The 26,594-nt window shown below is 48.8% G+C and overlaps 1 protein-coding gene across 4 annotated transcripts in view; it reads right to left on the minus strand.

Annotated features, from left to right (window-relative positions):
• Positions 1–14,621: 14,621 nt before the first annotated feature.
• Positions 14,622–26,594, minus strand: part of tmub1 (transmembrane and ubiquitin-like domain containing 1) — a 31,044-nt gene continuing 19,071 nt past the window's right edge. For all 4 annotated transcript variants that reach the window (XM_078541200.1, XM_078541201.1, XM_078541202.1 and 1 more), the window contains one exon: positions 14,622–15,070. In XM_078541200.1, coding sequence (XP_078397326.1) covers positions 14,719–15,070 — 352 coding nt within the window. In that variant the 3' untranslated portion in view covers positions 14,622–14,718. The remainder of the gene's footprint in view (positions 15,071–26,594) is intronic.

Raw genomic sequence — 26,594 nt, forward strand, 5'->3', positions numbered from 1 at the left:
CAGATTAGGTACTTCAAATTTGGTCTGTGATCAGGGAGAGGAGGATGTGACTGCAGGTGAGACACGTATGGGGAGCCAGGGGGTAGCATACGAGGAGCCTCAGCCCCTGCAATTGTCCAACAGTCACGAGGTTCTTGCAAGCTGTGTGGACATAGAAACATAGAAACTAGGAGCAGGAGTAGGCCATTCGGCCCTTCGAGCCTGCTCCACCATTCATTATGATCATGGCTGATCATCCAACTCAATAGCCTGCTCCCACTTTCTCCCCATATCCTTTGATCCCTTTCACCCCAAGAGCTATATCTAACTCCTTCTTGAAAACATACAATGTTTTCGTCTCAACTACTTTCTGTGGTAATGAATTCCACAGGCTCACCACTCTCTGGGTGAAGAAATTTCTCCTCATCTCAGTCCTAAATGGTCGACCACATATCCTCAGACTGTGACCCCTGGTTCTGGACTCCCCCACCATCAGGAACATCCTTCCTGCATCTACCCTGTCTAGTCCTGTTAGAACGTGGGCCCCCCACGTCACCAGGTGGCGGAGGCTGTTAGCTCCCATGATGATGTGCGGCGCACCGGAACGCAGTGCCACAAGTGCTTCAATGATTTGCTGTGCTCTGGAAGGGTGAGCACCATGTCAGCGTTGGCCATTTGACCCAGCAGGTAGCCTTAGCCTTTGAGGCCTGACCCCCACCCCCCACGTCTTACTGTCGTTACTGCATTGGGCATTTGGCGCACGCTGGGTGGGCAAACAGATAGTGACCATGCTTACATCAGCCTTAGTGGGTGAGGAGAAGATGGGTTCTCCCTGCAGCAGATGTTGGTGTTTGTCACATTTGAGTAGTCTGGGGGCAACCTGCAGGGGAGGCAGCTCGACACATACTCAGAACTCCAACACATGTCTTATTGGTGGTGATGAGATGGTGAAAGGGGAGCCTCAAGGTGTGGTGGCCAAGAGCCATCTGCTGGCCTCGGCGCCGCACCTAGTTGCGCCTCCTTGCCATGGGCGCTAAGACCCGTGTGCTATTCTGCAGCGCCTCAACCCTATGAGGAGCAGGCCATGGAGCTGGGGAGGAGGCAGGCGGCCAGGGCGGCAGGTGTCAGCGAGACTGGGGTCCAGCGGGCAGGTATTTGAGGGCCACAGTCCCATCCACTCTGTCTCCCCACCATCCAAAGCACTGATACTTACTGCAATTGTTAATGCAGCAACACTGCTCATTCACAGACTGAGACACTCTGACGTGTGGGTCATCCACAAAGGTCCCTCGACCCCTTGAGGATCCGCGTCTCTAGCACCTTCCAAAGTCGCCTTATCCCATTTGTGACCACTATCCCCATGGCCTAACATGCCATGGAATCACTGCTGCACATCCAAAGACTTATTGCATCTTAGGGGGGTTGATACCTCCACCACCCTTTCAGCCAGTGCGCTCCACATTACTCTGTCCAAAAGGTCCTCAGCACCTCACCTGTCAACCTCATGGCACTCAACTTAAATAAATGTCACCACGTTATTCACCCCTGCGCCAAGGGGGAATGTTGCCTTCTGTCCACCCGTTCTATGCCCCTCATAATGGTGTGAAGGTCAATAATGTGACCTGTCAATCTCCTGTGCTCCACGGCAAATGTCGCTACTGTTTGCAATGTTTCCTCATCACTCCAACTCTCCAGGCCAGCATGCATCCAGGTCAGGTACCTCTGCACTCTCCCCACTCCAATGGTACATAATATGCCATGTTGCATTCCTGAGGCCATCTGACCAGCCTGTCTGGATGCGCGTGTAATGTTTGGGCCTCCTCTTGACTGTTTTCCACCCCACCAATGTTCGTCTCCTTAGGTTCTTGAAGGGTGAGCAACTTATGAGGCTGGGGGGGGAAAGGGATGAAAGGTGTTACTGACTGAACGCTAACTGATGCACTGTCCTTGTTAATTTCAGCATCACCACCGCATGGCCGCACCCAAAGATACCGCAGCCCCTCCCTCCACACCTGAGGGCCAAGACTTGCAACTTGCATCACATCATTTCAGCCAGCCAGGCACCAGCGCAGACACAAACACTTCGGTGGGGAATTTATCGTCGGCTAGTGTCCCGGGTCACAGTGGAGAGGGCACTTCACAATCACTGGAGGAGATGGCACGGACAGAGAGTGCCGATGGCACCAGCAGCCGGAGGGTTGCAGGGAACCAGGCACATGCTGAGTCCGGCAGTGATGATGTGCCTCTGGAGATGTCACCAATGCAGCAGCTGCAGGACAAGCAGCCGGGTGCGCGGGAGCATCTGGCAGGGTTGCATGAAGGTGTGCTTCACTTGGTCTCTGCGATGAAGGAGTCCAGGCAGAGTGTCAGTGATGGCATGAACCTCAGGACAGAGCTTCAAGCTTCCTCCATGGAGAGATTGGCAACTCTCATGGAGAGGGGCTTCGATCAGATGGAGACTCTTCCGATTGGGTTATGCTCTGACCTGCAAGCCCTCACAGTGGTAATGGCCACAGGTGGTCATTCCCAATGTGGGAGATGTTCTGGGCACCAAGTGTCGCCGCTCAGTGCCCATGCATCTGCGGTGAGCAGGGAGGTCCAATGTGACCTCACGTCAGCGCAGCAGCTGCCTGTTGTCGCTGCGGGCTCCTCTCAGGGCGCTCCGGATGAGGGCAGCAGCTCCTCCGCCCCTCTGCCAGTGACTGTTGCATCCGTTGAGGCCAGCAGTGGAACTGGCAGCTCCCTCCCAGGCGAGGCCATCACAGGCTCCACGGGCCAGAGGACGCCCGCCAAGGTCATCGAGGCCAATAGGACAGCAGGGTCAGCAGGCTGGCTCACAAACCACTCCGAGCAATAGGGCGGCACCAAGACATAGCACCTGAAAACGTAAACATAGGGCACATTAGGCACTCCACGGGTATGTCACTGGTGATTTTGTGTTGGCCTTAGATTAGGGAATACATACTTATGTTTGTTAGAGACGTTTCCGTTTTATGTTGGAAAGAATAAAGTCCGCTTTTCTGACCAGGGCTGAGGGTGTTTCCTTTGTGCTGCATTTGTATGTTTCACAGACATCTCATGAGTGTTTGAGTGGACATTGATGTTTCTGTACTAAGCCCTTAGTTGCAGCTGATGAGATGGAAGATGTAGCACCTAAGTGCATGTGTGGAAGCGCCAGGCAATGCTGGTCCTGATGATCCATGTGTGTGGAGCTAACTGAAGGTTCGTTGGATTAAATTGTCCCGGGTGTCCCTGCCTCCTTGGTGTAGTAGCAGGTCGGCGTGCTGCCCCTCATCATCGCCCTGTGCTTCCTCACCCTATGAGCCACTGCTGGATTCATCATGTGCAGCCTCATCCACTGCGTCAAGGTCTTCATCGTAAACTGCATCTCCCCTTTCCAGCGCAAGATTGTGCAGAGCGCAGCATGCTACCACTATCACAGAGACACAATCTGGGGGTTACTAGAGTGCGCCCCCTGAGCGGTCCAGGCAACGGAAGTGCATCTTGAGAAGACCGATGGTTCTCTCCACCGCAGCCCTTGTGGTGCCGTGGCTCCTATTGTAGCGCTGCTCAGCTTCTGTTCTTGGATGGCGGAGAGATGTCATGAGCCACCTTCTGAGGGGATAGCCCTTGTCAACCAGCAGCCATCCATCCAGCCGGGCTGGAGCACTGAAGAGCCTCGGCACCTGGGAGTGTCTGAGGATGTAGGCGTCATGGGAGCTGCCTGGGTACCTTGCACAGACTTGTAGAATCAGCATCCTGTGATCACACACTATCTGCACGTTCATGGAGTGGAAGCCCTTCCTGTTGATGAAGGCACCGGGCTCACCCACTGGAGCCTTGATGGCCACATGTGTACAGTCTTTAGCACCCTGGACACGAGGGAAGCCAGCAATGGCTGCGAAGCCTCTGTCTTGCTGTGTCTGGCTTGCCTGGTCCCAGCGGAAGTGGATGAAGGTCAATGCCCGTCTGAACAGAGCGTCTGTAACCTGCTTGACACAAGTGTGGACAGTTGATTGGGAGACACCACAAAGATCACCCTCCGAGCCCTGGAAGGAGCCAGATGCATAGAAGTTGAGGGCAACTGTGAGCTTCAGAGCCACTGGCATGGGGTGTCCACCCACACAGTTAGGGGAGATCTCAGGGGCAATCATCTGACAGATGTAGTTGACTGTCTCCCTTGACAGACAGAGCCTCCTTCGGTGCTGCACCTCAGTCATATTGAGGTAGCTGCATCGCCGCCTGTGAACCCTGGCAGCAGGATAGTGGCGTCTTCTGCGGCCCCTTCCACCTTGGACTACCTCTTGGCCCTGCGCCCCTTGTGCCTGCGCCTGGCCTCCCAAAGGTGGCTCCCTGGAGGCTGATTGTCCACTCCTGGCCTCCTCCTTATTCTATCCATCCCTTCCTCCTCAGGGGAGCTGCCTCCAGTGGAGATGTCAGATCCCATACCCAGGCTAAGGGGAGGCCTCCGGAAAGCTGCAGGCCCGATAAAGATAACTGTCTGCAGACTGGTTTCAAAGTACAGAGAAAGCTATTGGAAATCGATCTGAACAGCTAACAATCACACAGGCAAGTTTAAAACACTTTCTGCATTAAATACTTCATGAAAAACATGAACAACCCCCCTGAGTCCACATATCCCATCTGTGCATGAGTTTTAATAAAAAATCTCCTCCCCGCCTGCCCATTGGGCCTGTGCGCCAAGCCGAAGTTCGCACGGGCCCCTCAAAATCGTCAACAATTGGCAAGTTAAGGGCCTTAACGAGGCCTTTAATTAATGGCAGGCGTGCGTCCCATTGCTGTGCACGCCCGCTGACTGAAATATCACGATGCCGCACGCTGACGTCGGGACGCTCACGCGACATTTTAAGTGTTGATGTGCGGGCTCTGCCACCCACACGTCAGCCAGAAAATTCTGCTCTAAAGGGCCTTGGTGGACTCTCTACTTCTGAATTCAGTGCACACGTCTCATAAAAAAAAATACAAATTGCAAAACTGTTGTGATAGCGCGGCCAAGTTTCCCTTCTGGGTTTAGTCCACCTGGTACACACCATCTGCCACGTCATAACAAAACTGGGGGCTCTTTGCGGGACATTTGAAACTCCTTGATTGATTTGGAGTTGGTGAATCTTGAGGCTACGAGTATGAGAAGCACATTGAATTCAGGATTTGGTGTGAGGGATTTTAAAGTCATGAGATTGCAAAAATGGCTGTATCCATGGCTAAAAAGTTTTTTGGAATTAGAAGATATAACTCTGGGGTTGCAAAAAGTATCTGAAGGTAAGTTAACAGAATTGGTGGATAAGTCCCAGTTGAGGTTACCTGTAGGGACAAAGAAAGCAGATATAGAACCATAGAAAAGTTACAGCACAGAAGGAGGCCATTTGGCCCATCTTGTCCATGCCAGCCCAAGGACACCCAGGTGTCCTTTCTAATCCCACCTTCCTGCACCCGGCCCATAGCCCTGCAGCTTACAGCACTTTAGGTGCAGATCCAGGTACTTTTTAAAAGAGTTTAGAGTTTCTGCCTCTACCACCAACTTGATATAGTTGAAATGATAGCACAGCATGTGCAGTTGGAAGGGATACCTGAAACTAGTGAGTCACAAGTGTCAAGAAGATATAATAATTTTCATAATGTTATTGGAATTTATTGTAAAGTAGAAATTGTGTGTGGGGGGGGTGGGGAGGAGTAAATTGAATTAGAGACAGTTGGTCTGAAGGCTTTGATGTATCAAGGAAAGAAGCTAGGTTTGAAATGTTAGATAGGTAAACGTGGCTGGAGTTTTACAATGTGAGGTGTAAAAGGAACATTTGCATTTTTAAATAAACCAGAGTGGCTTGAATTCAATAGAGGGGGTGAAATGTTACACCTAGCCAGAAGAAGTTAAGAAACAGTGTGTGTGTGTGCATGTGTTTTTCCCCAAAGATTACTGGTAAAATTAGTACTATGATAGATTTTTATTATTAGAGAGGTAAAGTCTCAAAGATGTAGTGAAAAAAATGGGAATTTGCATTCAATGGGGAAAATATGTATAAAGGAGAGAAGGCTGTGTGTAAGGGCAGGCATTCTAAGATCTAACACAAGTGTGAAAAGCCTCCAGCATCTAAGCCTCAAGCTGCTGTCTAAAAAGAACTGAAGTTAAGAAATCTCACTTTGAATTTGAGTGTTCAGGGTAATGTGTTACTTTGCCTGGGTCTGTTTAAATCTGTGTTTTACTGTTACCTAAATGGAGGTGTAACTGGGAGTTAGATTAACGAGGAGAGCTAGCAGCTATCACAGTAGTAGTTTGTAAACCTATATGTGCTTAAAATCATTTTTTATTAATAAAGGTTTAATTTAGTTTTGTAAGAAACCTATAAGACTCAGTGGTATTACCACTGAATTCAAGACATGAAACTCGAAATATACAAATTGCAAAACAGTTGTGGCAATTGTTTCAAATTTCCCTTTGAGATTTGAGCAGCTCAGCATTTACCATCGGCTGTGCCATAACAAAATTGAGGGCTCATCCGGGATATATTTGATGTTGCTTGATTGGTTTGGAGTTGGTGAATTTTAAGATTACGGGTACGAGAAGCACTTTGAGTTCTGTAGTTGGTGTGATTTTATTTAAGCGGTGAGACTGCAAAATTGGTTGTATCAATGGCTAAACTCTTTTGGAGGTAGAAGATATAACTCTGGGTTACAAAAGTATATTAGGGTAAGTTAACAGAGTTGGTGGATAAGTTGCAGTTGAGGTTACCTGTAGGGGCAAAGATAGCAGACATAGCTGAAGTGATAGCACAGCGTTTAAAGTTGGAAGTAATATCTGACATTAATCAGTCACAGCTGGAGGTAGTGAGACTTCAGTTAGAAAAGAAGCAGCTTGAATTTGAACAAGCAAAGGAACTGAGAAAACTTGAATTGGAGGCAAACAAAAAGGAAAAAGAATTGGAAATGATAAAACTTGATTTCCAGAGGGAAAAGTTAGCAATGGAAGTAAACACAGATGCTGGCTTAGCATGTGAGGTGTGAAGGGAATTTGTATTTTTTTAGATAAATGAAGGGATTGTTGGATTTCAAAGGGATGATAGTCTGTTTACAACTAGCCAGATAAGCAAGACTAAGGAGTGTGTTTATTTTTCCCGAAGGTTACTGACAATATTGGCAACATGAAAGTTTTTATATTATGAGGAAGATGCAATTTCAAAGACATATGCAACAATAGAATTTACATATTAAAAGAGAGAATCACATATAAAGGAGAATGAAAGGCTATGTAAGGTGAGGGCCATGTAAATTCTAACAGGAATGTGTGAAACAGCTTTCAAGAAGCCTCCAGCCATTTGTGCATAAGTTTACTATGTAAAGTGACTGAAGTTGGGGAAACCACAAGTGGGTATTGTGTTAACGTGCTGGTTTTGTTTTAAATCTAAAATCTAATTTGCACTGTTGTTTTAAAGGTGGCGTGTAACTGGGAGTCAGGTTAATTAGGGATTTTAGGAGTTATAGTGTTAAGTAATTGTAGTCTTATGTATGTGCTTGAAATCTTTTATTTTGTTAATAAATATTTTAGTTTAATGTTTAAAATCTCCAAAGGTCTTGGTGGACTCATTACTTTGGAATTCAGTGCACACATCTTGTAAAAAAAAACACAAATTGCAAAACAGTTGTGATAGCACGACCAAGTTTCCCTTGTGAATTTGGTCCGCCTAGCACACACCATCTGCCATGTCATAACAGAGTGCTGTACTGTCAGAGTTGGAGGGAGTGCTGCACTGTCAGGAGGTCAGCACTGAGGGAGCACCGCACTGTTGGAAGGTCAGGACTGAGAGAATGTTGCACTGTCAAAGGATCAGCACTGAGGGGGTGCTGCACTGTCAGAGTCGGAGGGTCATTACTGAGGGAGTGCTGCACTGTCGGAGAGTCAGCACTGAGGGGGTGCTGCACTGTTGGAGGGTCAGCACTGAGGGAGTGCTGCACTGTCGGAGAGTCAGCACTGAGGGGGTGCTGCACTGTTGGAGGGTCAGCACTGAGGGAGTGCTGCACTGTCAGAGTCGGAGGGTCAGCACTGAGGGAGTGCTGCACTGTCGGAGAGTCAGCACTGAGGGAGTGCTGCACTGTCGGAGAGTCAGCACTGAGGGAGTGCTGCACTGTCGGAGGGTCAGTACTGAGGGAGTGCTGCACTGTCGGAGAGTCAGCACTGAGGGGGTGCTGCACTGTCGGAGAGTCAGCACTGAGGGGGTGCTGCACTGTTGGAGGGTCAGCACTGAGGGAGTGCTGTACTGTCAGAGTCGGAGGGTCAATACTGAGGGAGTGCTGCGCTGTCAGAAAGTCAGCATTGAGGGAGTTCTGCACTATAGAGGGGTCAGCACTGAGGCAGTGCCGCACTGTAGGAGGGTTAGCATTGAGGGAGTGCCACGCTGTCAGCAGAGCAGCACTGAGGGAGTGCTGCACTGTAGGGGGGGTCAGCAGCACTGAAGCAGCAACGCACTGTAGGGGGGGTCAGTACTGAGGCAGTGCCACACTGTCGGAGGATCAGCACTGAGGCAGCGCCGCACTGTCGAAGGGACAGCACTGAGGCAGTGCCACACTGTCGGAGGGTCAGCACTGAGGCAGCGCCACACTGTCGGAGGGTCAGCACTGAGGGAGTGCCGCACTGTCGGAGGGTCAGCACTGAGGCAGTGCCACACTGTCGGAGGGTCAGCACTGAGGCAGCGCCGCACTGTCGGAGGGTCAGCACTGAGGCAGCGCCGCACTGTCGGAGGGTCAGCACTGAGGCAGCGCCGCACTGTCGGAGGGTCAGCACTGAGGGAGTGCCGCACTGTCGGAGGGTCAGCACTGAGGCAGTGCCACACTGTCGGAGGGTCAGCACTGAGGGAGCGCTGGACTCTTGGAGGGCCAGCACTGTCGGGAGGGTCAGCACTGAAGCAGTGCCACACTGTCGGAGGGTCAGCACTGAAGCAGTGCCGCACTGTCGGAGGGTCAGCACTGAGGCAGTGCCGCACTGTCGGAGGGTCAGCACTGAGGAAGTGCTGCACTGTCAGAGGGTCAGTACTGAGGGAGTGCAGCACTGTCAGAGGGTCAGCACTGAGGTCACGCCACACTGTTGGAGGATTTTGACAGGATGGATGTGGAGAGGATGTTTACACTTGTGGGAGAATCGAGAACTGGGGGGGGCGGTCACTGTTTTAAAAAATGGGTCGCTCATTTAAGACAGAGATGAAGTGAAATTTTTTCTTTCAGAGGGTCATGAGCCTTTGGAACTCTCTTCCTCAAAAGGCAGTGAAGCAGAGTCTTCGAATATTTTTAAGGCAGAGCTGGATAGATTCTTGATTAATGAGAGGATGAAAGGATATTAGGGGTAGGCAGGAACATGGTGTTGAGATTACAATCAGATCAGCCATGATCTTATTGAATGACGGAGCAGGCTCGAGGGGCTGAGTGGCCTACTCCTGCTCCTAATTTGTATGTTGGTACATATGTCAGTACTGAGGGAGCACCGCACTGTCGGACGGTAAGTACTGAGGGAGAGCTACCCTGTCGGAGGGTCAGTACTGGGGTAACGCTGTGCTGCCAGCACTGAAAGAGTGCTGCACTGTCAGAAGGTGAGTACCGAAGGAGCACTGCACTGTTGGAGGGTGAGTACTGAGGGAGAGCTACACTGTCAGAGGGTCAGTACTGAGGTAACGCTGTGCTGCCAGCACTGAGGGTGTGCCGCACTGTCAGAGGGTCAGTACTGGGGTAACACGGCGCTGCCAGCACTGAGGGCGTGCTGCACTGTCAGAGGGTCAGTACTGAGGGGCGCCACCCTACATCTCTAGTCGAAAGCCTAAATCTGTGTCCCCAAGTTATTGTACCATCAGCCAATGGGAACAGGTTTTCTTTATTAACCTTGCCTAAACCTGCCATAAATTAATACGCCTCCAATACATTTCCCATCAATCTCCTTTGCTCCAAGAAACCTGAATTTCTCCAACCTAACCTTGTAGGTAAAATCCCTCATCCCTGGAACCATTCTGGTAAATCTCCTCTGCACCCTCTCAAGGACTCTGACATCATTCCTGTAGTGACTGGAACTGGACACAATTCTCTAGTTGTGGCCTAACCAGAATTTTATAAAGGTTCAGCAAAACTTCCCTGCTTTTGTACTCAATGACTCTACTTACAAAGCCGAAGATCCCATCTGCCTTGCTAACCATTCTCTCATTCTATCCTGGCATCTCCAAATATCTATGCACATGAATCCCAGCTCCCTCTCTTCCTGCACATCTATGTGCACTTGTACCAATTATTCAAACTCCCAGGTGTTCTGCTCCCTTTTCACCTCTCTCTGCTACCCTTCTCTCCATTATCAGCATTCCTCCTGACTTAGCTTTCCCTTCTGATCGTTCTACTGTTCACACTCTTTGTTCACACCTAGTTCTCCGTGCATATTTTCTAAACATTGTGGTGAACTTAGGCACAGGAAGATCCAAATATCAGCAAAAGTGATAATTGACCAGTTAATCTGTTCTGGTGATGTTATTTGAGGGGGAATTTTTTCCGCTTCTCTTCAATTATTGCCACAGCATCTCTTCAATCTGATGAGAAGGTAGATCAGGGTCTCGATTTAATATCTCATCTGGAAGACAGCGCTACAAACCTTGTTCACCTCCTGCCACTCTTCTCAGTAAAAACATAGATTTGGGAAAATGGCGTGTTACCTGTGGATCAATGAGCAAGTTGACATCCTCTGGCACTCATTTTATATGAACCAAATTCTTTCAGAATCTGAACGTTGATGAGTGTGGGGCGAATGTAGAGCCAGAGTCTTCTGAGTCAGGATGTGGTTTAGTAGCAGCTTTGGAGACTTGAGGCCTCCCATCCCAAAAAAACACCTCTTGTTGCCCTGCCCAACAAATTTGTTATTTTTCCTTCACACCTTCCACCCCCTCATTTGCCAGCATGGATTTATAGGCTGGAGATCTTCCTCCCACAGCTTCCAACCTGATAGTCGCCCAACCTCAGACGGCCCGCTTCTACCTCCTACCCAAAATCCACAAACGGAACTGTCCCGGCAGACCGATCGTGTCAGCCTGTTCCTGCCCCACGGAACTCATTTCTCGTTATCTTGACTCCCTTCTCTCTCCCCTTGTCCAGTCCCTTCCCACCTACATCCGTGATTCCTCTGACACCTTACGTCACATCAACAATTTCCAGTTCCCTGGCCCCAACCGCCTTCTCTTCACCATGGACGTCCAATCCCTCTACACCTCCATCCCCCACCAGGATGGTCTGAGGGCCCTTAGCTTCTTCCTTGAACAGGGGCCCGAACAATCCCCATCCACCACTACTCTCCTCTGTCTGGCTGAACTTGTTCTCACACTGAACAATTTCTCCTTTAACTCCTCTCACTTCCTCCAAATAAAAGATGTGGCTATGGGTACCCGCATGGGCTCCAGGTATGCCTGTCTCTTTATGGGGTATGTGGAACATTCCTTGTTCCAGTACTACTCCGGCCCCCTCCCACAACTCCTTCTCCGGTACATCGATGATTACTTCGGTGCTGCTTCATGCTCTCGTCGGGACCTGGAAAAATGTATTAATTTTGCTTCCAATCTCCACCCCACCATCATTTTCACATGGTCCGTCTCTGACACTTCTCTTCCCTTCCTTGACCTCTCTGTCTCAATTTCTGATGATAGACTGTCCACCAATATCCATTACAAGCCTACCGACTCCCACAGCTACCTCGACTACAGCTCCTCACACCCCGCTTCCTGTAAGGACTCCATCCCATTCTCTCAGTTCCTTCGCCTCCGTCGCATCTGTTCTGATGACGCTACCTTCAAAAACAGTTCCTCTGACATGTCCTCCTTCTTCCTTAACCGAGGTTTTCCACCCACGGTCGTTGACAGGGCCCTCAACCGTGTCCGGCCCATCTCCCGCGCATCCACCCTCACGCCTTCTCCTCCCTCCCAGAAACATGATAGGGTCCCCCTTGTCCTCACTTATCACCCCACTAGCCTCCGCATTCAAAGGATCATCCTCTGCCATTTCCGCCAACTCCAGCATGATGCCACCACCAAACACATCTTCCCTTCACCCCCCGATGGCATTCCGTAGGGATCGTTCCCTCCGGGACACCCTGGTCCACTCCTCCATCACCCCCTACTCCTCAACCCCCACCTATGGCACCTCCCCATGCCCACGCAGAAGATGCAACACCTGCCCCTTCACTTCCTCTTTCCTCACCGTCCAAGGGCCCAAACACTCTTTTCAAGTGAAGCAGCATTTCACTTGCATTTCCCCTTAGTCTACTGCATTCGTTGCTCCCAACGCGGTCTCCTCTACATTGGAGAGACCAAACGCAAACTGGGTGACCGCTTTGCAGAACACCTGCGGTCTGTCCGCAAGAAAGATCCAAACCTCCCTGTCGCTTGCCATTTTAACACTTCACCCTGCTCTCTTGCCCACATGTCTGTCCTTGGCTTGCTGCATTGTTCCAGTGAAGCCCAACGCAAACTGGAGGAACAGCACCTCATCTTCCGACTAGGCACTTTACAGCCTTCCAGGCTGAATATTGAATTCAACAACTTTAGATCTTAAACTCCCCCTCCCCCCATCCCCACCCCGTTTCTCCCCCCTTCCCTTTTGTTTTTTTTTTGTTTTCAATAATTTATATAGATTTTTCTTTTCCCACCTATTTCCATTATTTTTAAATCTACAACTAATACTTTGTCAATCTTTCCACCCCACCCCCACTAGAGCTGCACCTTGAGTGTCCTGCCATCCATTCTTAATTAGCACATTTTCTTAGATAATATCACCACCTTCAACACCTCTTTGATCCTTTTGTCTGTGACATCTTTTGATTATCTGCTCCTATCACTGCTTGCTTGTCCCTACAACCACCCCCCCTCAACTTCTCTCCCCCCGCCCCCCCACCTTAAACCAGCTTATATTTCACCCCTTTTCTAACTATACTTGAGTTCTGTTGAAGGGTCGTGTGGACCCGAAACGTCGACTCTTTTCTTCTCCACTGATGCTGCCAGACCTGCTGAGTTTTTCCAGGTAATTCTGTTTTTGTTATAGATTTATTGGGAGCTGATAAGGCCTGATGAACTGCCTCAGGTAGCTGACAGAGTAATGGATGTTTATGAATAGGGACTTACAAAAATCATTTGATAAGGACCCTCAAGAGAGACAGTTAACTGAAGTTTGAGGAATTGACCCATGAGGCAGGAGACAGAATGGGGATAATGGGCAGGTCCTCTAATTGGCAGCATGTGGCTGACGGTGTTTCACAGGGATCTGTGTTAGGCCTCAACTATTTACCATATTTATTCACAACTTTGATGGGATGGAAAGCCACAAATCCAAATAGAGGCAGCTTTGTAAGCAATGTAAATGGAAGCGTAAAATTACAAAGAAACATTGACAAGACTAAGTGAATGGGTAAAACTGTGGCAAATGGAGTTCATTACAAGCAAGTATGAGGTCCTGAAAAGAGTATTTTCTAAACGGTGAAAAGCCAGAAATAGTGTCTATAGAGAGTGGGGTTGGGGTTGGTGGAGGGGGATTGGGGTTGGTGAGGGGGGTTGGGGTTGGTGAGGGGGGTTGTCCAGGTACACAGATCATCAAAAAGTCATGAACAGGTACAGGAAATAATCCAAAAGACAAATGGAATGCTGCCTCTTATATATATATATATAAAGGAGTAGAATACAACATGGTCAAAGTCATGTTACAGCTATACAAAGCCCCATTCATACACATGGAGTATTGTGAGCAGTTCTGGGCACCACACATTAGGAAGGATATACTAGTCTTCGGGAAATTGTGGTGTACGTTTACCAGAATGATACCTGGACTGCAAGGGTTAAATTTACAAAGGGGTTACACAAACTAAACCCTGGCATTTAGGTTAAGGGGTTGATGCAAGGTTTCAAGATATTAAGAGGAACAGATAGGGGAGAGAGAGAGAAACGATTTCCACTAGTTTGGGAGTTTAGAATGAGGAGACATCGGAACATAAGATGTAGGACCGAGGACCTAAGCTAGGAATTCTGCTACAAACGAGGTTGATGCTAGATCCATTGTTATTTTAAATCTGCTTTACAGATCTTTGTTGACTAAAGCTATTATAGGGCAAAGTAGGTATTTGGAGTTAAGATCAGTCTTGATTTTATTGAATGGCAGAACAGGGTTGCCGGGACTAAACAGGCTCCTCCCGTTCCTATGTTCACTCCACACACAAACGCAGCCATACAAGGCTATGTGGACAGATTGGGAAATTTTTGGGGGATTACCCGAAAGAGCTGGCAGAGATATAATGGGCCAAATGGCCTCCTATAAGCTCTAAAATTCTAGTTGTAAGTGGACAACCTTGACTGCAATTGTAAAACTAGTTCCTCCACCATCAGGTAAAGTTAGCGGAGATAGAAGCTGCTGCTCATCTTCCCTTTCGTTCTCGGAGGACCCGTATTGAGATGGCAGCTGGGGTACGCGTTCCGCTGCCCCCCTTTCTTGATAGAGGCGCCATGGGCAGTCAGAAAAATGACCAGACTCCAGCCACAAGGTGCAAAGAGTTTTCTAGGTGAAAATTGGTCATCTTACTAAAACACAGCTCTGTCACAAAGGGGAGATTACATTAATAATATAATAATTGTCACAACTTCCAAATTATTTGAGTTTAATTGATAAAAAGCAGAGTTTCAGTCCCAAGTCTGCTGTCCCTCACAATTGGTTCTTAGTCTGGAGGTGGTTGGAACCTCAACGCCTGTAAGCCCCAAAAGCCACAAAGCTGAACAGAATGGTGATGCCAACAAGCGAGACGGTGGCGGGGGTAGTGAAGAACTGCCTGTAGTTGAGCTGGTAATACCACAGCACTGAAAGCATGAGGAAGAAGATGGGCAGCATGAGGCTGCCGATGTTGAGGGTGGTCTCGGTATTCTCAGCTGCATGACTCCCTGCGGGGGACTGAGGAGTGGCATTCTGCGAGATGTGGCAATGAACGACGCAGTTGTTGACGATGTGAAGCGAGGAGAGGGTCCGCGTGTCGTCTCCTAGCAGCTGCCCCTGGTAGATCAGCCGGATCTGGTGCTCCTGATGGGGGAAATGGGTCCTGAGGGGCAAGGAGAGGGGGGAACAAACAAATTAACAAGTACGAAAAGATAATCAGTGAGGCTGAGAGGCAGCACCAACTAGAAGCAGCCTAGCGTTTATTTTTACATGCAAACATGTTGAGTTCCTCCTGTACTGAAGATTGATTCGCCCTGGATTTCATTAGTGGAGCAGCAATTGAGCATTCCGAACTGGGACAATCAATGTTGGGAGATCATTTCAACATGCCTGGTATCAATGCTGAACCCAAGCGTGTCTTCACTGGCAAGTCGGAGAGAGAGGAAGAAGGGATACACAGATATAGCAGAAATGGGAGGCACATACTTAATGGGCTGACTCCTTTTGTGCAGGTCATATGAAACACGCACATACAAAGCCATACGATGCACAGAATGTGCATGCACAAAAATTTACATATGGCAAAAATAAGGCACAAACAGCAGAGATCAGAAGATGATACAGGCCCCTGCCCCCTCCCAGACCCGCGAGGGGAACTCACAAACGTGGGAAGTTAACCGGAGTCACCATGGCCAGAAATGGGAAACATAGCTGATTTAAATCCATGAGACCAATTGCCAAGCTGGACATCCACCAGCTGCCAACAATGGCAGGGACACACGTGCTCTTGATACACAGAATGGAAAATGAAAACTGGAGGTCCATGCCAGTCAGACCCTGGGACAGGAGAGGATAGTTGGGGATAGAGACCCCAAAACAGAGTGTGAGAGGTAAACAAGCATCTGAATCAATTTATAAAGAAAGGGGGAATGGAAGAGGACATGCACTGGCAGTGTCCCCATCCTCACATACTGACCCCACCACCCCTCAAGATCCACCCCCAATTACCAACAGACCCTACTGGGATGGAGATGTAGTATGTGTGGCTAAGGTGCAAAGATCCAAAAGTCAGTCTTCAGTTCAGGAGGCTGGGAGTGCCCAGCAGAGAGGAAACTTTGTCCTTAAAATTAGTGTTCAGCTTCAATGAAACGGTCGGAGACCAACCTCAGAAAGGTAATTGGAATAGGAGGCCGAGAAATAGAGCGGGGTAGACAGGCTGAGAGAGAGCGAGAGTGCCCATTTACCTCACATATACGTTCCTTTAAGGCACAAAATCCCAACAGGAAAAGTGAGTCAACCATAGCTAACAACAGTTAAAGATTGTATTAGACCACAGGAAGAGGCTTATAAAGTTGCCAAAAAAAGTAGTAAGCCTGAAGATTGGGAGCATTTTAGAATTCAGCAAAGGAGGACAAAAAGCTGATAAAGGGATAATAAAATACTAAATTATCGAGAAACATAAAAACATGTAAAAGCTCTATAGGTATGTAAAATGGAAAAGATAAGCAAAGACAAATGTGGGTCCATTACTGAAAGAGTCAGAAGAATTTATAATGGAGAATAAGGAAATGGCAGAAAAACTAAACAAATACTTGGTATCTGTTTTCACGGAGGAAGATACAAAAAACCTCCCATAAATACGAGAACACCAAGGGACTTGCAGAAATGAAGAACTAAACAAAGATAGCATTGTAAAAAAAGGAACACCACCGAAATTAATGGAGACGAACATTGATAAATCCCCTGGACTTGAAGATCTTCATCCCAGAGTGTTGAAAGAGCTGGCTGTAGCAATAGTAGATGCATTGGTGGTCATCTTCCAAAATTCTATAGGTTCAGGAATGCTTCCTGCAGATTGGAAGGTAGCAAATGTAACCCCGCTGTTTAAGAAAGGAGGGAGAGAGAAAATGGGGAACTGCAGACCTGTTAACCTGACCTCAGTAGTAGGGAAAATGCTGGAATCTATTCTAAATAATGTGATAACTGTACACTTAGAAAATAATGATTTGATTAGGCAGAATCAATGTGGATTTATGAAAGGGAAACCATGTTTAACAAACCTGTTGGAGTCTTTTGAAGATGTTATCAGCAAAACCAGTGGATGTGGTGTATTTGGATTTTCAGAAGGCTTTCGATAAGGTCCCCCACAGGAGGTTAGTAAACAAAATTAGAGCACATGGGACTGGGGGTATTAGACTGGCATTGATTGAGAATTGGCTAACTGACGGAAAACAGACAGTAGGAATAAACGGGTCATTCTCAGGATGGCAGCGCGTTACTAATGGGCTACTGCAATAATTGGTACTTAGGGCCCAGTCGGTCACAATCTATATCAATGATTTCAATGTGGGGATCAAATGTAATCTTGCCAAGTTTGCTAATGACACAAAACTAGGTGGGAATGAGAGTTGTGAAGAGAATGCAAAGAGGATTCAAGGAGATTTGACAGACTGAGTGGGCAAGAACCTGGCAGATGAAATATAATGTGGAAAAATGTGAGGTTATCTACTTTGGTAAGAAAAACAGATGTGCAGAGTATTTCCTAAATGGTAAGAGATTAGAAAGTGTAGATGTAAAAAGGGACCTGGGTGTCCTTGTTCACAAATCACTGAAAGCTAACATGCTGGTGCAGCAGGCAGTTAGGAAGGCTAATGATAGGTTACCTTTATTCTGAGAGGACTTGAGTACAGTAGTAAGGAGGACTTGCTGCAGTTGCACAGAGCCTTGGTGAGACTGCACATGGAGTCTTAGCATCCTTACATAAGCAAGGATATACTGGCCATAGGAGCAGAAGGCGGAGAGGAAAAGCAGGGAGAATGCGCAAGATAGTGAGGTGGACTGGGGGAGAGGGGGTGCAAGGGGAGAGCAAGTCTGAAGGAGGGGAGGGGAGCAAGGCGGAGGGGGTGGGGAGAGCAAGGGGGCGGGGAGAGCAAGGGGGCGGGGAGGGAGCAGGGGTGGAGAGGGAGAGAGAGCGCAAGGCGGAGAGGGGGAGAGAGAGCAAGGCGGAGAGGGGGAGAGCGAGCAAGGCGGAGAGGGGGAGAGAGCGCAAGGCGGAGAGGGGGAGAGAGCGCAAGGCGGAGAGGGGGAGAGAGCGCAAGGCGGAGAGGGGGAGAGAGCGCAAGGCGGAGAGGGGGAGAGAGCGCAAGGCGGAGAGGGGGAGAGAGCGCAAGGCGGAGAGGGGGAGAGAGCGCAAGGCGGAGAGGGGGAGAGAGCGCAAGGCGGAGAGGGGGAGAGAGCGCAAGGCGGAGAGGGGGAGAGAGCGCAAGGCGGAGAGGGGGAGAGAGCGCAAGGCGGAGAGGGGGAGAGAGCGCGCAAGGCGGAGAGGGGAGAGCGCAAGGCGGAGAAGGGGAGAGAGCGCAAGGCGGAGAGGGGGAGAGAGAGCAAGGCGGAGAGGGGGAGAGAGCAAGGCGGAGAGGGGGAGAGAGAGCAAGGCGGAGAGGGGGAGAGAGAGCAAGGCAGAGAGGGGGAGAGAGCGCAAGGCGGAGAGGGGGAGAGAGCGCAAGGCGGAGAGGGGGGGAGAGTGCAAGGCGGAGAGGGAGAGAGCGCAAGGCGGAAAGGGGGAGAAAGCAAGGCGGAGAGGGGGAGAGCGCGCAAGGCGGAGAGGGGGAGAGAGCAAGGCGGAGAGGGGGAGAGAGCGCAAGGCGGAGAGGGAGAGCGCAAGGCGGAGAGGGAGAGAGAGCGCAAGGCGGAGAGGGGGAGAGAGCGCAAGGCGGAGAGGGGGAGAGAGCGCAAGGCGGAGAGGGGGAGAGAGCGCAAGGCGGAGAGGGGGAGAGAGCGCAAGGCGGAGAGGGGGAGAGAGCGCAAGGCGGAGAGGGGGAGAGAGCGCAAGGCGGAGAGGGGGAGAGCGCAAGGCGGAGAGGGGGAGAGAGCGCAAGGCAGAGAGGGGGAGAGAGAGCGCAAGGCGGAGAGGAGGAGAGAGAGCGCAAGGCGGAGAGGGGGAGAGAGAGCAAGGCAGAAAGGGGGAGAGAGAGCGCAAGGCGGAGAGAGAGCAAGGCGGAGAGGGGGAGAGAGCGCAAGGCGGAGAGGGGGAGAGAGCGCAAGGCGGAGAGGGGGAGAGAGCGCAAGGCGGAGAGGGGGAGAGAGCGCAAGGCGGAGAGGGGGAGAGAGCGCAAGGCGGAGAGGGGGAGAGAGCGCAAGGCGGAGAGGGGAGAGAGAGCAAGGCGGAGAGGGGGAGAGAGCGCAAGGGGAGGTAGTGTCGTGGAACAAAAACAGAAAATGCTGGAAAAACCCAGCAGATCTGACAGAGACTGTGAAGAGAGAAACAGAGTTAACGTTTCGAGTCCGTATGACCCTTCTTCACTGAACGCTTCTCTCTCCACAGATGCTGTCAGATCTGCTGAGTTTTTCCAGCATTTTCTGTTTTTGTTTCAGATTTCCTGCCTCCGCAGTGGTCTCGTGGTATTGTCACTGGACCAGTAATCCAGAGACTGTGGGTAATTTTCTGGGGACCCAGGCAGATGGTGAAATGTGAATTCAATAAAAATCTGGAATTAAAAGTCTAACCACAAAACCATTTTCGATTGTCATGAAAACTCATCTGGTTCACTAATGTCCTTTAGGGAAGGAAATCTGCCGTCCTTACCTGGTCTGGCCCACATGTGACTCCAGACCCACAGCAATGTGGTTGACTCTGAAATGGCCGAGCCAGACACTCAGTTGTACCAAACCGCTACAAAGTCATAAAAAAGGAATGAAACCGGACAGCACACCCAGCATCAACCTTGGCACCGGAAATGACAATGACAAACTCAGCCCTGTCGACCCTGCAGAGTCCTCCTTACTAACATCTGGGGGCTGGTGCCACAATTGGGAGAGCTCACACTCTCGGAATCATATCTTACAGATAATGTCCCTGACACCACCATCACCATCCCTGGGTATGTCCTGTTCCAAAGGCAGGGCAGACTCAGCAGAGGTGGTGGCACAGTGGTATACAGTCGGGAGGGAGTTGCCCTGGGAATCCTCAACATCAACTCCATACCCCATGAAGTCTCACAGCATCAGATAAAACATGGGTAAGGAAGCCTCCTGTTGATTACCACGTACCGCCCTCCCTCAGCTGATGAATCAGTGCTCCTCCATGTTGAACATCACCTGGAGGAAGCACTGAGGGTGGCAAGGGTGCAGAATGAACTCTGGGTGGGGGACTTCAATATCCATCACCAAGAGTGGCTCGGTAGCACCATTACTGACCGTGCTTGCCAAGTCCTAAAGGACATAGCTGCTAGACTGGGTCTGCGGCAGGTGGTGAGGGAACAAGCAATTGTACTGAACCACAATATATAACCTCATGGCCCTGCATATCCCCCCCACTCCACCATTACCATCAAGCCAGGGGATCAACCCTGCTTCAAAGAAGTGTGCAGGAGGGCATGCCAGGAGCAGCACCAGGCACAGCTAAAAATGAGGTGTCAACTTGGTGAAGCTACAACACAGGACAACTTATGTGCGAAACAGCAAAAGCAGCAAGTGATAGCGATTCGGCAAAGAGCAATGGGAAACCAGGGGATTGGGAAGCCTACAAAGACAACAGAGGACAACTAAAAAAGAAATAAGGAGGGAGAAGATTAAATATGAGGGTAAACTAGCCAGTAGTATAAAAGAAGATTGCAAGAGTTTTTTTTAGATATATAAAGGGTAAGAGAGAGGCAAAAGTGGACATTGGGCCGCTGGAAAATGACGCTGGAGAAGTAGTAGTGGGGAACAAAGAAATGGCAGAGGAACTCAATAGGTATTTTGCGTCAGTCTTCACAGTGGAAGACACGAGTGACATCCCCAAAGTTCAGGAGAGTCGGGGGGGCAGAGGTGAGTATGGTGGCCATTACCAAGGAGAAGGTGCTAGGAAAACTGAAAGGTCTGAAGGTGGATAAATCACCTGGACCAGATGGATTACACCCCAGAGTTCTGAAGGAGATAGCTGAAGAGATAGTGGAGGCGTTAGTGGTGATCTTTCAGGAATCATTGGAGTCAGGGAGGGTCCCAGAGGACTGGAAAATCGCTAATGTAACCCCCCTGTTTAAGAAGGGAGTGAGGCAAAAGACGGGAAATTACAGGCCGATTAGCCTGACCTCGGTCGTTGGTAAGATTTTAGAGTCCATTATTAAGGATGAGATTTCAGAATACTTGGAAGTGCATGGTAAAATGGGCAAAGTCAGCAAGGTTTCATCAAGGGGAGGTCATGCCTTACAAATCTGTTAGAATTCTTTGAAGAGGTAACGAGTAGGTTAGACAAAGGAGAGCCAATGGATGTTATCTACTGGGACTTCCAGAAGGCCTTTGACAAGGTGCCGCACAGGAGGCTGCTCAGTAAGATAAGAGTCCATGGTGTTAGAGGCAAGGTAATAGCATGGATAGAAGATTGGCTGTCTGGCAGGAGGCAGAGAGTGGGGATAAGGGGGTCCTTCTCAGGATGGCGGCCGGTGACTAGTGGAGTTCCGCAGGGGTCAGTGTTGGGACCACAACTTTTCACTTTATACATTAATGATCCAGGTGAAGGAATTGTGGGCATCTTGGCTAAGTTTGCAGATGATACAAAGATAGGTGGAGGGACAGGTAGTATTGAGGAGGCGGCAAGGCTGCAGAAGGATTTGGACAGGTTAGGAGAATGGGCAAAGAAGTGGCAGATGGAATACAACGTGGGCAAGTGTGAGGTCATGCACTTTGGTAGGAAGAATAGAGGCATAGACTATTTTCAAAATGGGGAGAGAATTCAGAAATCTGGAGTGCAAAGGGACTTGGGAGTCCTAGTCCAGGATTCTCTTAAGGTTAACTTGCAGGTTGAGTCGGTAGTTAGGAAGGCAAATGCAATGTTGGCATTTATTTCAAGAGGACTAGAATATAAAAGCAGGGATGTGCTGCTGAGGCTTTATAAGGCTCTGGTCAGACCACATTTAGAATATTGTGAGCAAATTTGGGCCCCATATCTCAGGAAGGATGTGCTGGCCCTGGAGAGGGTCCAGAGGAGGTTCACGAGAACGATCCCAGGAATGAAAGGCTTAACATATGAGGAACGTTTGAGGACTCTGGGTCTATACTCAATGGAGTTTAGAAGGATGAGGGAGGATCTGATTGAAACTTACAGAATACTGAAAGGCCTGGATAGAGTGAATGTGGGGAAGATGTTTCCATTAGTAGGAGAGTCTAGGACCCAAGGGCACAGCCTCAGAGTAAAGGGAAGACCTTTTAGAACAGAGATGAGGAGAAACTTCTTTAGCCAGAGAGTGGTGAATCTATGGAATTCATTGCCACAGAAGGCTGTGGAGGCCAGGTCATTGAGTGTATTTAAGACTGAGATAGATAGGTTCTTGATTGGTAAGGGAATCAAAGGTTACAGGGAGAAGGTGGGAGAATGGGGTTGAAAAACTTATCAGCCATGATTGAATGGCGGAGCAGACTCGATGGGCCGAATGGCCTAATTTCTGCTCCTATGTCTTATGGTCCACAGCCAACGGATCAGATCTAAACTCTGCAGTCCTGCCACATCCTGTTGTTTAATCGTCCACCACCATTCACAATTCACTGAGCGGGAAGCTCCACAAATATCCCTACCCTCAATGATGGGGGAGCTCAACACATCAGTGCAAAAGATAAGGCTGAAATATTCACAACAATTTTCAGCCAGAAGTGCCGAGTGGATGATCCATCTCAGCCTCCTCCAGAGGTCCCCAGCATCACAGATGCCAGTCTTCAGCCAATTCGATTCATTCCACGTGATATCAAGAAATGGCTGAAGGCACTGGATAGTGCAAAGGCTATGGACCGTGACAATATTCCGGCAATAGTACTGAAGGCTTGTGCTCCAGAACTTGCCGCGCCCCTAGCCAAGCTGTTCCAGTACAGCTACAACACTGCCATCTACCCAGCTATGTGGAAAATTGCCCAGGTATGTCCTGTACATAATAAGCAGGACAAATCCAACCCGGCCAATTACCACCCCAGTCTACTCTCCATCATTAGTAAAGTGACGGAAGGGGTCCTTAACAATGCTATCGAGCAGCACTTTTTAAAAAAAAATTCATTCATGAGATGTGGACGTTGCTGGCTGGGCCTGAGTTTATTGCCCATCCCTAGTTGCCTGTGAGAAGGTGGTGGTGAGCTGCCTTCTTGAACCGCTACAGTGCATGTGGTGTAGGTACACCCACAGTGCTGTTAGAAAGGGACTTCTAGGATTTTGACCCAGCGACAGCGAAAGAACGGCGATATATTTCCAAGTCCGGATGGTAAGTGACTTGGAGGGGAACTTCCAGATGGTGGTGTTCCCATCTATCTGCTGCCCTTGTCCTTCTAGATGGTAGTGGTCATGGGTTTGAAAGGTGCTGTCTAAGGAGTCTTAGTGAATTCCTGAAGTGCATCTTGTAGATGGTACACACTGCTGCTACTGTGCGTCGGTGGTGGAGGGAGTGAATGTTTGTGGATGTGGTGCCAATCAAGCGGGCTGCTTTGTCCTGGACGGTGTCAAGCTTCTTGAGTGTTGTGGGAGCTGCACTCATCCAGGCAAATGGGGAGTATTCCTTCACACTCCTGACTTGTGCCTTGTAGATGGTGGACAGGCTTTGGGGAGTCAGGAGGTGAGTTACTTGTTGCATGATTCCTAGCCTCTGACCTGCTCTTGTCGTCACAGTATTTATATGGCTAGTCCAGTTCAGTTTCTGGTCAATGGTAATCCCCAGAATGTTGATAGTGGGGGATTCAGTGATGGTGATGCCATTGAACATAAAGGGGCAATGGTTAGATTCTCTCTTGTTGGGGATGGTCATTGCCTGACACTTGTGTGGTACGAATGTTACTTGCCACTTGTCAGCCCAAGCCTGGATATGGTCCAGGTCTTGCTGCATTTGGACATGGACTGCTTCAGTATCTGAGGAGTCGCGAATGGTACTGAACATTGTGCAATCATCAGTGAACATCTCCACTTCTGACCTTATGATGGAAGGAAGGTCATTGATGAAGCAGCTGAAGATGGTTGCGCCTAGGACACTGAGGAACTCCTGCAGTGATGTCCTGGAGCTGAGGTGACTGACCTCCAACAACCACTACCATCTTCCTTTGTGCTAGGTATGACTCCAACCAGCAGAGAGTTTTCCCCCCAATTCCCATTGTCTCTAGTTTTGCTAGGGCTCCTTGATGCCACACTCGGTCAAATGCTGCCTTGATGTCAAGGGCAGTCACTCTCACCTCACCTCTGGAGTTAAGCTCTTTTGTCCATTTTTGAGCCAAGCAAGCTAACTTGCTTAGCAATAACCTGCTCACTGTCACCCAGTTTGGGTTCCGGCAGGGCCACTGAGCTCCTGTCCTCATTACAGCCTTGGTTCAAACATGGACAAAAGAGCTGAACTCCAGAGGTGTGACTGAGTGTGACTGCCCTTGACATCAAGTGGCAAGTAACATTCGTGCCAGTCAATGACCACCTCCAAAAAGAGAGAATCTAACCATCGGCCCTTGACATTCAATGGCATTACCATCGCCGGGCATCCTGGGGATGTTGACCAGAAACTTAACTGGACTAGCCATATAAATACTGTGGCTACAAGAGCAGGTCAGAGACTAGGAATCCTGAGGCGAGTAACTAATCTCCTGACTCCACAAAGCCTGTCCACCAGCTATGAGGCACAAGTCAGGAGTGTGACAGAATACTCTCCATTCGTCTGGATGAGTGCAGCTCCCACAACACCCAAGAAGCTTGACACTATCCAGGACAAAACAACCCACTTGACTGGCACCCCATCCACAAATATTCACTCCCTCCACCACCGACACACAGTAGCAGCAGTGTGTCCCATCTACAAGATGCACTGCAGGAACTCACGAAGGCTCCTTAGGCAGCACTTTCCAAATTCACGACCATTAACATCTAGTAGGACAAGGGCAGCAGACACATGGGAACGCCACCATCTGGAAGTTCCCCCCCAAAGCCAATCACCATCCTGACTTGGAAACATATCACCTTTCCTTCACTGTCGCCGGGTCAAAATCCTGGAACTCCCTCCCTAACAGCACTGTGGGTGTACCTACACCACATGGACTGCAGCGGTTCAAGAAGGCAGCTCACCACCACCTTCTCAAGGGCAACAAGGGATGGGCAATAAATGCTGGCCCAGCCAGCGATGCCCACATCCCATCAATGAATAAAAAAATATGGAAAGAGCATAAGGTGGAGAGCAAGCAAGACCTAACAAACATACGAATTAGTAGGTGTAGGCCACTCGGCCCCTTGAGCCTACCACTATCATTCAATAAGATCATAGCTGATCTGATTGTAACCTGAACTCCACATTGCCACCTATCCCCGATAACCTTTCACCCTCTTGCTTATAAAGAATCTATCTAGCTCTGCCTTAAAAATATTCAAAGACATTGCTTCCATCGCGTTTTGAGGAATCGAGTTCCGAAGACTCTCAACCTTCAGAAAAGTGTTCTCCTCATCTCTGTCTTAAGTGGGCAACTCCTTATCCTTAAACAGTGACCCCTAATTCTAGATTCTCCCACAAGAGGAAACACCCGCTCCACATCCACCCTGTCAAGATCCTTGAGGATCATAAATGTTTCAATCAAGTTGCCTCTTATTCTTTTAAACTCCAGCAGGTACAAACCTAGCCTGTCCAACCTTTCCTCATAAAGCAAGCTGCCTATTCCAGGTATTATTCTACTAAATCTTCTCTGAACTGCTTCCAATGCATTTACATCATTCCTTAAATAAGGAGACCAATACTGTACACAATATTCCAGATGTGGTTTCACTAATGCCCTGTATAACTGAAGCATAACCTCCCTACTTTTATATTAAATTCCCCTTGCAATAAATGATAACTTTCTATTAGCTTTCCTAATTACTTGCTGTCCCTGCATACTAACCTTTTGCGATTCATGCACTAGGACACCCAGATCCCTCTCATCTCAGAGCTTTGCAATCTCTCACCATTTAGATAATATGCTTCTTTCTTTATTCTTCTGCCAAAATGGACAATTTCACATTTGCCCACAAACTCCATTTGCCCCCTCACTTAACCTATCCATATCCCTTTGTAGCCTCTTTACGTCCTCTTCACAACTTACATTCCTACCTATTTGTGTCATCAGCAAATTTAGCAACCATACCTTTGGTCCCTTCATCCAAATCATTCATATAAATTGTAAAAAGTTGAGGCCCCATCACTGATTCCTGTGGCACACCACTCGTTACATCTTGCCAACTAGAAAAAGACCCATTTATGCCTACTGTTTCCTGCTAGCCAGCCAATCTTCTATCCTTGCCAATATGTTACCCCCCCTACACCATGAGCTTTTATTTTCTGCAATAACCTTTGATGTGGCACCTTCTCAAAAGCCTTCTGGAAATCCAAGTACAGCACATCCAATGGTTCCTCTTTATTCACAGCACATATACTTCTTCAAAAATACTCCAATAAATTGGTTAAGCATGATTTCCCTTTCACAAAACCAGATTTTTTTCCATGTGCCCTGCTAAAACATTTTTAATAATTGCTTAACATTTTCCCTATGACAGATGTTAGGCTAACTGGCCTGTAGTTTCCTGCTTTCTGTCTCACTTTTTGAATAAACGAGTTACATTCGCTATTTTCCAATCTAATGGCACCTTCCCCAAGGGAATTTTGGAAAATTAAAAGCAACGCATCAGCTATCTCACCAGCCACTTCTTTTAAGACCCTTGGATAATGTCCATCAGGACC

Source organism: Cetorhinus maximus, chromosome 4, assembly GCF_964194155.1.
Source record: "Cetorhinus maximus chromosome 4, sCetMax3.hap1.1, whole genome shotgun sequence".
Classification (NCBI taxonomy): domain Eukaryota; kingdom Metazoa; phylum Chordata; class Chondrichthyes; order Lamniformes; family Cetorhinidae; genus Cetorhinus; species Cetorhinus maximus.